The sequence below is a fragment of the Amborella trichopoda genome, chromosome 12 (genome assembly GCF_054954075.1).
Source record: "Amborella trichopoda isolate Santa Cruz 75 chromosome 12, AtrichopodaSantaCruz75HAP2 v2.0, whole genome shotgun sequence".
NCBI classification, from domain to species: domain Eukaryota; kingdom Viridiplantae; phylum Streptophyta; class Magnoliopsida; order Amborellales; family Amborellaceae; genus Amborella; species Amborella trichopoda.
This window is the reverse complement of record NC_142347.1, coordinates 37,153,778-37,168,804: the sequence shown is the minus strand read 5'-3', so window position 1 is coordinate 37,168,804 and position 15,027 is coordinate 37,153,778. Positions and strand designations below refer to the sequence as shown.

The 15,027-nt window shown below is 36.8% G+C and overlaps 1 protein-coding gene, 1 long non-coding RNA gene and 1 pseudogene across 3 annotated transcripts in view; 1 reads left to right on the top strand and 2 right to left on the bottom strand.

Annotated features, from left to right (window-relative positions):
- Positions 1-2,350, bottom strand: LOC148779565 (uncharacterized). The gene is made up of 2 exons (XR_016045669.1): positions 2,221-2,350; positions 1-1,317 (listed from the first exon to the last, which is right to left on the bottom strand). It is a non-coding gene; the product is annotated as an uncharacterized LOC148779565 (long non-coding RNA).
- LOC18421848 (uncharacterized) lies at positions 628-9,102 on the top strand (annotated as a pseudogene). The gene is made up of 9 exons (XR_016045668.1): positions 628-1,089; positions 2,278-3,207; positions 3,584-3,593; positions 3,881-4,106; positions 4,317-4,507; positions 4,768-5,003; positions 7,548-7,791; positions 8,574-8,681; positions 8,763-9,102. The product of XR_016045668.1 is annotated as an uncharacterized LOC18421848 (transcript).
- An 818-nt stretch (positions 9,103-9,920) lies between these two features.
- Positions 9,921-15,027, bottom strand: part of LOC18421851 (uncharacterized) — a 30,598-nt gene continuing 25,491 nt past the window's right edge. The window contains exons 6-7 of the mRNA XM_088853470.1: positions 11,643-11,971; positions 9,921-10,418 (exon numbers count right to left, since the gene is read on the bottom strand). Coding sequence (XP_088709596.1) covers positions 10,326-10,418; positions 11,643-11,971 — 422 coding nt within the window. The 3' untranslated portion in view covers positions 9,921-10,325. The remainder of the gene's footprint in view (positions 10,419-11,642; positions 11,972-15,027) is intronic.

Sequence of the window (15,027 nt, the reverse complement as noted above, 5' to 3'; positions counted from 1 at the left end):
TAACTAATTAAAATTGTTCAAATATTTATTTAAACTAGTTTACAATCAAATTTAATTTTTATACTTTGGACTGGACAAGGCATCAGACTAGTTAGGCTAGCCAATTCATTAGAATGGCTATAACCCCGATATAGTTCATAATTTCAAACCATTCTTCCGATATTTATTTATTTTTAAAATCCGATGCGTTCGTAGGAATTGTGAGAGACCGATTCTCATCTCAACTTCTCTAAGTCCCCAGTTGAGCAAGAAAATACGACGTCAAATCACAAGAAGGAAGAGGCATGACCATGACCCATCACCAAACCCTTGGCTATCTATCTTAGGAGAGCAACTCTCTACCACCTTTATCCTCCACTGATTCATATGAATAAGACACATTGATAAAAGCCCTCTTCTATGGCTTGGGACCAATCCTCAACTACATTGTAAATGAAACTTACGAGTTGGATGAATGGTTTAGATATTCTTGATGGGTATCTCACCTTTTGATCTGATCCTTCTATTGAGGCCACTAGCAAAAATAAAAAGGTCAAAAGAATAAGAGAAACGCCCAATGCATGCATGTCTTTTTCATTTGACAAGCATGGCACACAAAGGAGAGCACTTGCTCATAATAGTACCTTTGTTCAGCAGTCTTGTGCTTTACTTAGAGACTCTCCAATGGCTTCAATCCTTTGGAAGGAGGGCTTAAACTGGTGTTGCGAGTGACCCTTATGCCCTAACCACCAGACCAAGTGGTCAAGACCCTATCTCAAGATGGTTTGAAGTTGTGGGCACTTAAATTGCGGGGGCTCTTTGTAGTGACACCAGAATAAAACAGGGGAAGTTTAGCTTCAATTGTGTTTGCAATGGCCCCTTTCTCCCCAAGGGTGATTGTGCCCATAGATGTGAAGGGGAAACCACAGGAACAAGAAAAGCCTTTGCACAACCGGTGGCACCCAGACATACCTCCGGTGGCGGAGGTGATGGAAGGAGAACTGTTTAGGGTGGAGATGCTGGATTGCAGTGGGGGGCGCATCGGAGATAACGCTTCAGCAGAAGACATAAAATTTGCGGAGTACTCTCTCTCTCTCTCCACAACATAAGGTGCAATTTCAAGCATGAAAGGGTTAGTCAAGTATTTTGGCAGCTGTGATCATGTTTACTTTTGCTCTCTCTCTCTCAATTTTGGTATCTGCTATCAGTTAGTTCATCTCTCTCTATTATGGCCATAAACGGCTGCTTCATGCATTCTGGGAGTTATCCGTGTCTTTTGGGGTTGCTTCAAAGTTGAGAATACACGAATGGCGTGATCTCCCATGTCCCTTCAAAATGCTATATTTCATCGAACACATCATATGTACCATTCACAAAATAAACAAATAAATCAGTGCAAAAAATCCAAATATTCAAAAAAAAAATGAAAAACTCATTACGGGTTAGGGTACACCAGTGCCCAAAGGTCACATAAACCAACCTAGAAAGAAAAAACAAAAAATTAAAAAATTAAAAATAATAATAATAATGAAAGATGCAGTTTTTATAAGATCTAGGCTTTATGAAAACAAAATAAAAGCCTCAGTTCAAATCCTCATCCGAAAAGTGCTTTGGAAATCAGATATCTCTATAGCTCTAAAATCAATTTTCATTACAAATTTGAAGCTTAGAAATGGTTCAGATCTTATAGATCATTTTTAAAGCAAAATAGTTATACATATCTTTTAGGGCTTGAAATCTTACAACCACATATTCAAGACCGACATGATTGATTTGAAGGCTTTCCGACATGAGTAATGTAATTTTTTATAAGTTTTGAGGTGAGGCTTTACTTATTTTGATAAACATTTTCGTTTTTTAAGAGGCAGCCTGTAAATTGGGCCTTTAAAGGAAGCACTTCAGTTTGCTTAATTCAGTTTTAAGGGAAGAAGTAAAAGGAAGGGTTAACTTAGTAATTCACGCATTCTGAGTGTCCCACGTGCAGTGCACGTAAAGAATAAAGAGATTAGAAAATTTCTTCGATAGCAAAAGATGGGTTCCTGGAAGTGCGTTGCTGGAGAATAAAATATATTTACGTGAAAATTAAAAAAGAAAGGGGAAAAAAAACGACAATATAAAAAAACAAATATAGATGATAATAATGCTCTCTAATGGTCTCATCATCATCTTAGTTTTTTTCTAATTATCTGGGATCAGCTACACTAATCATAATTTGTTATTCTACTTTATTAAAGTACATACCTTCAATAGGCTTATCCTTTGCTTTTTTAAGATCAACTAACTCACACCACCAAACAGGTTTGTACTTGGCCGGCATCGCACAAGACCAGCCCACCTAAATAATTGAATTGGAGTTTGTTCACTGTCGCTTGCTGGTTTTCTCTCTCTCAACAGCTCCAATAATTGCCAAAAATTTGGCTGAAAGCTTCTTGTACTTCATTTTCAGCAATCCATAATTTATTCCTATTATAAATATCAATTCATAAATAGCTCCAATCATTCACTATTCGTATTACAATCACCATCCATCAATGTGGGGGACCAAGTAGAATGAGACAATCATAATATCCCAATCAGATTTTGTCCACTACTGCCATTGTCAACCTTCAGGACGTACAAAAAGCTATGACATGGCTATGGGGAAGAAGAAGCCACCCCATGTCCATTACTCCTTGTATCAGATACATAAAGAATCTTAACCATAGATACCTTCTCCCAATAACCCACCTTCTGAGAATGGAAGGCCAAAACTAAAACAAAGTGAAGGGCCCCATGCATTTGTAAGGAAAACCCCATACATGGACATCTTCCCTGAAGAACCATCTTCCACAAATGAATGACCCTCTCTTAGACTAAACGTAGGTCCTCCTTAGAACCCATCTTCCAGGAATTGCACTCAAAAGTGTAGAGCATCCTTCTTTCTAGAACCCATCTTCAATAACTGAAGCCTTTGAACTAAGACAAAGTGAAGGGTATTGAGTACTTGAAAGTTGAAATTGATTATTTAGCATGGCTCCTCGGACCCCAAGACTGGTAGTTCCAGTGGACCCTAAGAGAAAGCCATGGGAGCAGAAAGTGCCCCTTCACAATCGATGGCACCCTCTTATACCTCCAGTTGAAGAGGTTAGAGAAGGAGAGCTTTTCAGAGTCGAGATGTTGGACTGGACTGGGGGTAACATAGGAGACAATGACTCTGCGCTTGACATAAAATCCATTGATCTTTCAACTGTAAGAAACCCCTCGAACAACTTGAATTTTTGAATTGGCATAGATAGTCAATATAAGAGTATAGAAACAAGGGATCAGATGCATGCAATTACTTTCGATACTTAATGGGAGGATGGGACCAGGTGATCAGGTGACTCAAACCATACATGCCTGAACAATTTTTAGGTTTCTAAATTAGCTGTCAAGAATCGATATGACCAAACACCCAAGAGATCATGTGCATCTAATCAATCACTTACTCTGTTAAATACAGCAAAATTGTCCTTTTTCATCGAGCTATAGCAAAATTACTGCCGCAAGTCCACAACAATCAGGAAACACCATATTCAAACTTTTGACAGCATATTCTCCCACATACAGATACACATATTCATAGATACATCTATATCTGCATGCATGCATAGAATTTAAAATCGGATTTCTTATCCAACAAAATGAATTTAAAGATACAGAGTCCATTAACAATGGGAACATAGAACCTAGGGTTCAAATGCCTCTCATTATAGATGCTCATTAATGCGATTATGATAGTGAGTTATGCTTCCAGCAAATTCAAGCTTTGAAATCATATTCCTGTTATCATGCATATGTTGTAGAAAGGCATGCATATGCGTGTGAATGATCTATGCATGCATAACCACATGAGGGCACTCTCATGCTACTCTAGGTGCACTGAGTGGTCCATTGAGAGTTTTAGACACGAGGGATTCCTGCCAAACCAGGTGATCTTCTGGCCATCAAAATCTGCAATTTGGGTCCTCTCCCTGCAGATGGATGGGGATATACAGCAACACTTGACAGAGAAAATGGTGGAGGATTCTTGACAGATCATTTTCCCTGTGCAACCAAAGCCATTTGGTATTTTGAAGGAATTTATGCATATTCCCCCCATATACCAGGTGCGTATGCATCATGCTTCCTTTTGGTAGAACACACATCATGCATGCAAGCATGTACGTACATATTCATACATGCATGTATGTAGGCATGTGTATGTCACTGTGTACATGTGTATTCAAGCTTCATGTGTGAACAAGTTCAACTTTTTCCACTAGGCCAAGTTTCATGAATTGATGCTCAATCTTATATGGTAACAATATGCCTAGCAGGTGTGAGATTTCCAGGTTTAACCCACCCTGGAATCATTGGAACAGCACCATCACATGAACTTCTTAATATATGGAATGAAAGAGAGAAAGACTTGGAAGTAAATGGCTACAAGTCTTTCAAGCTGTGTGATATTCTACACACAAGGCCACTAGCAAACTTGCCTACAGCTAAAGGCTGCCTTCTTGGGAAGGTACAACCGACAGACAACTATCCATTTTAACTTTTTTCAGCAAACTTTGCTTAGATGTTTCATTCAGAACTTATGTCTGATGATACCTGAATTTAGATGCTAAACGTTCCAAATTCCAAAGATTTTCATTATAAAATTAAGGTGGAAATGCATCACTAACTAGCAATTATAAAGTTCAGTGAACTTTCTCCTCTAGATTGTGGAAAATGATTGGCTTACAAACACCAAGTTTTTAACGAAATTCTCAAACCAGTATGTAGATAGAAGAGGGGAAACCAGATTGGGAGAAGATCGCTAGTGAGGCAGCCAGGACAATACCAGGCCGGGAAATTGGAGGAAACGGTGATATCAAGAATCTCAGCAGAGGTTCAAAGGTATATCTTCCCATGTTTGTCGATGGAGGAAATTTTAGCACAGGGGACATGCATTTTTCTCAGGGTGATGGTGAAGTTTCATTCTGTGGGGCCATTGAAATGAGCGGATTTTTAGAGCTTAAGTATATCCTCTATCTTTACTACTAGAGTTCACTTGCTTTCTCTTTGTTGTCTACATATTTTTTGTTTCTCTATTCCATGCTGATATATAGATATACAAATATTAATACGTTGACTTTTGCTGATATAGATATATTGTAGGTCATAAGATTCAACCTTTCTCTAAACTAGCGTTTTAAAAATCGCCCGATCCGGATTGTGAATCACTTAATAAACGTGCCAGTTCTTGGTCTAAATCAGTGGTTTACTTATTTTAAAATATAATATGCAATTCTTAAAATAACCAAAAAGTAGCCTTTTCAGTAGCCCACCCCTTCCTTATGTTCCCCACGATGCACATTCTGTCCATTTGAAATTTTAAAATATTATATATTCTTATACCATATATAGTATATTTATTTGGTTTTATTTTTTAAACCAAAAAAAAGAGACAAGAAAAGAGGAATCGATCCTCCAAGCTCATGATGACGATGTTGTCCACCGAATAAAACATCTTTTATAAAGTAGTTTGCATATCATATGGTATGTAATGGGCTTCTATTATTTTTGTTTCTTTTTTCAATTTTTCTAGATCTCCGATCCGGCCGATCACCGGATTGGTGGGACGACGATCCAGCCCATTGATTGGTTTTTCAAAATACTGCTCTAAACAAATGATCATTTCAAAACTAGCATTTTGATAATCTTCGATCTGCATCAGAATCGCCTGATAGGATCAGCAGGGAATTCCAAGTCCCTTACAGAATCAGGCATTAGCCTATTCCTATTTGAATCAGCCGCTCTGTTAAAGATCTGCGCATTTTTGTCAAGGATATCACCAATTTGAATCGGGCAAATTGGACATTCCCCATGTACCATTTTCTAGCTTTATAAATCGAAATAAAAAATATTTTATTGCTCTCATTTTTTCACCAAATTTTATCTAATTTGTCCCAAATTATTCCTTCTATCATTGATATTCCATAACCGTAATAAAAAATTTAAAATCAAAACCAGAAATATCTAAGAATTTGGGGTTTTCGGCATTTTTCTCACCCTTAAGCCTTTTTCTTATATTCTCTGATGTTTTTTATCTATTTTCTCTGAAGAGAAAATTTTTCTTATCATTTTTTATAACTCTATAAGATATACATCATATTTCTTTAGATCTATGCTCCATCAGATGAAATCAGAAGACGAAAAACTGAATTATTTTCGAAATTTGTTTGATTGAAATCCACCATTTTCTGGGTGGAACTTTGGGAGGATTAATCAGCCATTTTTTTCACAGATTTTGTGAAGAATAAAAACTCTTAACAATCGGCCTTCATAACTCTATATTCTCTAAAAGAAAATTTTTGGGCTTTTTTTTTTTTTGAAGATCATTGAAATAATCATAAACGATATTTTCTACTTTTACATGTAAATATGTTATTTTTCAATTTTGACATATTTAAATCTGTTTTTTAATTCATCATCGTCATAACCTTTTCCCAACAAATTGGGGTCGGCTAAATCTTTTTTTTAATTGAAAAACGAAAAGGAAACAAAAAAACAGTGATTTGTTAATGATATTGACCTTAAATATTTGTTAACTCTTTTTTTTGTCGCCTGGATCAGGTGATCTAGATCAGAATTGCCAATTCGAATCACTCTACTGAGGACGAAGATCTAGATCAGAATTGCCAATTAGAATCACTCTACCAAGGGACGAATTCAGCTTCCATTTCTGTTTTTTCTTTCTTTTCTTTTTTTTTTTCCTTTTTTAATAGGTTAACTGTGGAAATGGAGGGTGGTATGTCAGGTCGAGGTATCCACCCCCCAACCACCAAATACCCCAACCCCATTCCCATTCCCATTCCCATCCCAAATCTGTTTTTTCAGACACTGCTTCAAACAAAGACCATATAAACACGCGTGCACACGCACAAGCACAGAAATTACATGGTTACGTACCCATTAAGTACAAGTTATTACCGGGATAACTAACCTTAGATAAACTTCACAACTATCAACCATTGCAAATCAACTAACACATAAATTTTACAATTAAGAACTGAAACTAGTAGTGTGTACTATAATACTATGTAGCATTTTGTAGGTATTTTGCAAAGCATCTTAACCATCGAGAACCAAGATGGGTGAGACATAAATAAAGGTGCTGTCATGGCCAGCAGCCAGTCCAGGTCCACCTGCATGGCAGTCATCAATCACTATCATCTGCTATCTTGGAAGGGACAATTAAGACGCCATGTACTATATCACTGAAATGGTAGTATAGTAACATAGCATTGTCTCTTAAGAACATTCACTCAGTGTCAAGTTCCATACAACACACTATGCAAGCTAACTATGTTGTATGCACGCTAACTATGGCATAGGCCATGTCATTATAAGTTCTATGGTTCTTTATCGTTTTCTTTATATTATAGGACAGGTTAGCTGAAATTCAAACCTCAGACAATTAGTTTTATGTTTACTTTTGTTAACAGAGATTGTGCAAAATGAGTATTCTCTGATCTATCAAATTCTGGGTTTTCAACACTAAACAAATCTTTGTCATATAGATGTGAAATTATAAGAGGAGAGATGCAGAAATACCTCACTCCAATGGGTCCCACACCTCTCCATGTGAACCCCATCTTCGAGATTGGCCCTGTTGAACCGAGGTTCTCAGAGTGGCTGGTGTTTGAAGGAATCAGTGTGGATGAAAGCGGCAAGCAGCATTACCTTGATGCAACAGTGGCTTATAAGTGAGCTGTTCTGAATGCCATACACTATATCTCCAAATTTGGCTACTCCAAAGAGCAGGTCCCCTTTCAATCACTTCTAGCTCATATAACACAGAAAAGATAAAAAATAAAAATAAAAAGACTAATAAAGCTATTCTAGCCACATGATCAACAAATGAACAAATAAATATATTGCATTCAGCTCTGTAAACTTAAGGATCAAGAGATTACTGAATCCATGAAAACTAAGTAAATATTGCAGAATAATGCAGTCTTTTGAGATATTGAACATGATAAAAACGGTAATGCACGATTCCTCCAAATAAAAGAAAAAAACCAAGTTTGCGCATATTTAGAAGGTGAACTCAGTTTTTTGAGGTACTTGTGGTAGCAAGTATGAATAAAAAAAGATATGCTGAATGTGAAATTTCTTTCAAAAACCCAGTTCCCTTCTTGTAAATCAGGAAAGTCAATTTCAAATCTTCATGCCTTGGTATTTCCCTAATGGCTCTGCAAATTATACCTGAATTTTACAGAATCAGCTTAAGAGATTGGGTTGTGAATATAGACAGGCTTGAATTGTATCAGATAAAACTAGTGAAATGCTGTGAGATTTTATTAAATAATCAAACAAAATGTCAAGTCATGAAAATAATGCGGATTAATTTGCCAATTACTCTTGAAATGGATTTCTTTTCTACTCCATAAATCTGAACTGGACTCCATAAAAGCGATGTGAAGCTCATTCAGAGCATTTGGTGGATTTCAGAATAATCTGTCCAAGAGAAAAAGAAAACATGAGATTAGCAACAAGGCTATTTTTCTTGGGTCCACTAACTGACATGTAAAAGAATTTGGCAGTGCTACCTCCTGCTCTCCTGCTGTCCCTGTGAAGGGAGGATTTCTGGGATTGTGGACTCACCAAATGCCATGGCAACAATCGCCATTCCCACTTCCATCTTTGATCAGGTGCTCTCTCTCTCTCTCTCTCTCTCTCTCTCTCTCTCTCTCTCTCTCTCACACACACACACACACACCACATGCTGGCAGGATATTCGGCCTATGAGAGGCGAAGTGCCCATTGGGCCCCGACTAGTGAAAAAACCGGATGTTCTCAGGTGCACTTATGATGGGATTTTGCCAGTTACACCGAACCCAGCAGCAAGCACATCTTCACTCCCCAGGTGATCAAATTAAAACGACCAGAGTAATAATGTTCAAGCACATGTGCAAATAGATATTTCTCCTTTCTTGTGGTGGGAAGGAGATCCAACCTCCCCTTAACTTTATCATGTTTATGCGCTCATGGCAAGGGATACATAACTTTTCATTTTGGAGCCATGTCAAGTTTTGCACCATTTGAAATTAGACCAGTGAGACATTAGCATCGTATGCTTTCTATTTCATTTTTTTGTTTTTAATTCACAAGTCACAAAAATATCAGCATATGGAGTATCGAGAGACTAGGGTTTCTCTTTGTTTCTTCATATCACAACTCAAAACAGTTCTTTACTGGTAAGAACATACACGCACAAATGTAAAGGTGAGTTAGATAAAGGGATATATTGACAATTTTTTTAAGAATAGAATCATCTTATGAAAATCTTTGGTAGAAAAAAGGTATGATTCCATTGTAAACATGAAATAAAATTAGAGAAAAACACAAATTCATTAACTTACATTCAGGCATTCAAGAGACCTTTAAAAAAATCTCTTCCTGCCAGCAAACCTTAAAGAAATCTATTTTTGCCAAATATAGTTTAAAAATCTAGGACAATATAAAACAGAAAGAAATAATAGAAAACAAATTCAAAATGACAAAGATATAATATTGTTTACTTTTTTCGTTTATACTTTCTTCTAAATTCTAGAATATTTACTGTTTTCTGTAGTGCTTCTTTTCATTAGATTTTCTTAGATATTACAAGAGAAGAAGCAAATATAAAAAAATCTCTAGAGCAATCACCATGCGAAGGAATTTTCCTAGAACAAAGTTTCGTCCTAGTGCTCCAAAAAAGTGAGAGGCCAAATTTGGCCATCTTGTAAACATTCACAAATGTACCCGACTTCAAAAATTCTTGTGGCCAAATTTCTAAAATCACCATTTAGCCATAAATCACAAGCCACTGAAAATGAAATCTGAAATCCAAAACCATAAAAAGACGGAGGAGAGAGACGATATCTTTGACCATTTAGAGTTGCTCAATATACAACAAACATACTTATATGCATTCCAGAGGTAGCTGTAACTATGAATATTGAGCTTATCAATCCGTAATGACAGTAGAGAACTCTTAAGAATTCACATAAAGATCCAAACCTTAAAATGAGTGTAATCTGCATTAAACAAATGATAACAAAGTCCAGGAACATGCATTAACTTCAACTTCTGGACCCCCATAAGCACAAAGATAGTAAACACTATGAAGCCACTATCAAGGGAAGCTACTCTTTGAAACTCCCCCACTTGTATAGCCCATTTCCACACTGTGTACCTCCAACTAATAAAACAAAAATGGTCCCTGGTCTTCTTCACGACTATCTCTTTTCTGTCATTCTTTTCTTTTTATTGTTAGTGATCCTCAGATTTGTGAAAGGCTTGAATTAACACACTCAATAGAATATTGAAAGAGTACGGTGGTGTCTCAAGGATTGGCAACTTACGCCAACAGACCACAACCAAAGATCCAATTCTACGCTTAGAACCTGTATCAAGGCAACATATACCTGCAATTAGCACAAGAAATGATACGTAGTATAATGGTACCATGAAAAGAAGTATATTATTCTCCTAATATTCTGATAATATCATTTTGGGGACTTGTTCATAAAGCTTAAACCTTAAGGAGCAATGTATGATAAAAGGACAAGGACAAAATAAAAGGGAACTTTTCAATAACTTAAAACGGAAATATATGGGAAGGAGGGTTGGAATTGGACACAAAACAACAAAAATATAAAGAAAAACAGCGAATACAGAGTGAGAAACATCTCAAAGAAAGTAATGCTTAAACTCCACTTCTATTTCTGCAATAGAAGGTTGCCCTTACATCAAGAAATGTCTCTTTGTTATCCATTACAAACAATCATGTTTTCTCTCCCTCCCTCCCTCCCTCACTAGCATAAAAATTTAACCACATACAAGTACAAGACAAGAAACCCTATGGGGACAAATATAAATATAAAGGCTCAAATAGAAATTGCATAAGCACAGCGTCTTATTTTCCTTAAGGAGACAAGTAAATAATTGAGAAAGAGCACCTGACTTGGCAAACAACCCAATTGATTAAACAAATAGTTTTCACAAGATTCAAACATTCATTATGAGAGCACATCAATCAAACATTTTTTTTAGATACATAAGGAGCATGATGACCATTGTTCTTTGATAGCCCTAATGGAGATTTAAAAAGTTCGGAATCACCAATAATGCAATATCAAATTATCACCAAGTGGAAACTTAGCTATGTAACTAAGAGGAAGAAGAAACAGACGGAGTAGAGCTTCAAAACAGTACAGAAGGTAACAAGAAAAAGTAATCATGCGAAGATGCCAACAAGTATTGCAGAGAAGTAATTAAGAACAAAACAGATCTAGCAAACTGAATCTCTTACAATCAATCGCCCTATACTTACTCTGAAGAGAAGCTGAAACAATGAAACAATCAAGAATTTGACCAAATAGCTAATCAAACTTATACTTCTTCCACCCACAAATCATTTAAAAATTTTCCCCTCCAAACCATTATTGATACACGAGGATTGGCAACATTCTTCAATTGAGAGCATAATGAAACTATTTCATTTCATCAAATTTCAAATTCAGGGCACCATTCAGGTGAGGAATCCAAAAAAACAGTTACTTTGGCATCTTAAATTGCCCTAGAAAGCTCAATAACAACCACTGATGGAAAGAAGGCAGGAAAAATACCTGTTTTCCAACCTTTTTGCTAAGCAAGTCCTTAATATTTTCCACAGCATAAATGGTGCAAGCTCGAATTTCTACTTCCTCTTCACTACCAGCACTTATGTCCATGTTGGCATCAATAGTCTTGGCAAGGGACGAACTGTATCTCAGAACACCAAGCTGCCTAAGCACAGCTGGAACAATGTAATCCGCAAATATGGTTAGAGAACCTATATCATTGAAAGCACCATATCCTTGACCCTTGAACGCACCCCATAAATCTCCTGCAAATATCTGAGCTCTCTTGTATAGAAAAACCTGGTGTCCTTTATATACTGTGTGATCGCGAAAACCTATAACATTGCAAGAAGAAGAACTCATCATAACAAAAAAAAAACTAAATCACAAGATGTGAAATCCCTTGTTCTATGTAATGAAGACATCAATTGTAAAATTTGCAATTAGGACATGCCATACTTCACCACTCCATAACAACATTCGAACATCATAGCACAGTTGAATGCACACGCATGATATCCACGTTATTAATTCATACATGCAAAAGGCATTCTTCAATTAATCGAAGAAAAGGTACCGCAACAAGGGCAAAAGATTTACATGCACTTGCAAAAGAAACCAGATGAGGAATTCTTCAGAAACAGCCAGTGGACGTGGTCATATACAAGAAGGCTTTTTTGTTGTTACATGGCTGCATTTCCTAGAGGCTTAAGAAGAACTCTCGCACATTGCCCAAGCATGTGGCATTAAAAAGCAATATGATAAATGGATAAACTTCTGAGGCGTGTCTGAAAAGCAAGTATCATACAGATCATTGACTTGAGATACAACTAGCAACATCAATGAAAAAAATTGATGGTGCAGTTTTTAAAAGCAACCAAAAGGGCTTGAGGACTTCTTTTGATGACTCCAGGCTAACATGAAGCGAAAGGGTGCGTGATACAGGAGAAGTCACGAAACAAATTCGATATGTCATTGACTTCCATTCCAGATCCCTTATTCCCCAAAGGGGCTTGCTAAAGTTTGATGGCAGACGTCCCCTAAAGATATGCCAGATTCAAGGCTAACATTAAGCAAAAGGGTGAATGATACAAGAGAAGTCATGAAACAAATTCGATTTGTCATTGACTTCCAATCCAGATCCCTTATTTTCCAAAAGAGTTTTGATGCAAGAGAAATCATGAAACAAATTCGATGTCATTGAGTTCCATTCAAGATCCCTTAATTTTCCAAAAGAGGGTTTTGATGCCTTGATTGCAACATTACTCCCGGATAATACTTGAAACATTCTAAAAATACAAAAATAAAGGTACGTTGGATTTTTCCAACAAAAAACGTTTATACAAGGGTGAGGCCCTAAACAATCAAATTATGACGCACCTCAAAAAGAGGTTGTTTCCATGCTCAAAAGCCCTAAATTCGATCATCTCGACCTCAAGATGTATGGACATGAGAAAATATATATTTCAAGTATTGAAAATAATATATCTTGTAATTTATTATCTACATGGTAATTTTTCAAGATTTTCAAGTGTTAACAGATCTGTTCGATCTACATTATTTTGAATCTTTAAATTTTATAATTCAAGAGAAAGATAAATTTTAAGGCCATCATAAAAAAATTTTATACTAAAACAACATATTTCAGCACTATTTGATGTTATTTCAGCACTATTTGATGTTGCGCCTTACTTGGATTGTTTAGGGCCTCGGCCTTATACGTACCACACCCTTTCCAAAATTGGTACTCAAAGGGATCCAAAACACAAGGCACAGTGACAACCTCATAGGGACTAAAAAACGCGACTGCGAGATATTAACCTAAAATGTTCAATGAGTTTCTCAACAATACTAAACCTAAAAGCCGTAGTAAACATAATAAACATGGTATCAATATCACCTAGTGAAAAGAACTTTTTCAACATTAAAAAACAATTACAATGCGCAGGCAATTCAAAGCAAAGACCATTGAAAGAGCTCAATCTACTATCTTGAAGAAAATCAAGACAAATCAAACTTGGTCAAGCTATTTGGCATGCAATTAACCTTAAGAGAATAAAAAACATCAGCTGAATTGACTACAAAAGATCCATGATATCCTAAAACAAAAAATTAAAGCTTCATATGTGGCCAAGTTAGACACCTAATTGACTCCCTGGTGAACACAACAAACATTACCATCCTAATTGAATAAAAGCCATTGAAGCCTAGTGGCCTAGTCGAATCTAGGGCTGACAATGGACCCGGATCCGACGCGAGACCCGTAATTATTTTTTAGTATATTAAGTAAAGATTGAATATACATAAATATAAATATAAGAAGGAGCTGGCCATTTTATAGAGCTTACACCCCGGTGACTCTTCGGGCCTCTTGGATGTGGGATTAAATTGGAGTTGGCACTATGCATGTCTTATGACTCCCATTCGCCCCAAATAGTTGCAACATATATAAAAAACCCATGTATCTATGTTTAGCGGCTACCAGAAACGATGTTACCCCCATGTAAGCTTCAGAGAAACTCTAATACAATGACCTTAGCTCGCCATACGTCACCCTCTTTGATGGAATAAGGGTGAGCATTGATCTGGTCCAACCATCACCCTTTTTTATCTCAGGCCCTCTCTCTCTCCTCTTTAATTTTTTTAACGTTCTCTCTTTAGTCAACATTAAAAAACCAAAAAAACTTGACCTGCCATCATTCTTTGATCTCAAAACCCCACCCGCCCCCCCCCCTCTCTCTCTCTCTCTCTGTCTCTATCTCAGTTTCTTCATTAAGAAACCTTAATCTCTGCAAATTCCTCCTTTATACCCCATTTCACAAGGTGAACCTAGGTCTCTGCAAATTCTTCTCTCTCAAGCCATTTCTAAGTGTTTTTGGAGATTTCAGATCTGGGATTTTTTGTTGATTTGATGTCTTTGGTTTGCAAATTGTGTATTTTACTAAATTTTGTGGTAATCCAACGTTTTGGTTAGGAGATAGAGTACTACTAATGAGCATGAGGATTTTGTCTGCAAATTTGCATCATTTGATAGGAAAATGAATTCATAATCGAGAGGTATTTGAATAGGGGAGAGTTTCTTATGAAACACATTAGAGAAGGATGTAAAGGTGGGTCCGGGTCCTTAGTGTCCTCTCGGATACAGGTATGGGTAGCATTGTTTTTGGATCCATCGGGTACAGGTACAGGTATCGGTCCACAAGTAACATGTCGGGTCCGGGTCCAAGTCCAGCCGGACCCGACCTATACCCGACCCGTTGCTACCCCTAGCCGAATCCTAAGCCTCTTTGACAATGTATGCCACAACATTAAAAGATCAACAGCATTACAACCAGGAACAGGAACACAAGATTTAAGGTGGGGAATCCAAAACCTGTAATGGCAATAACTA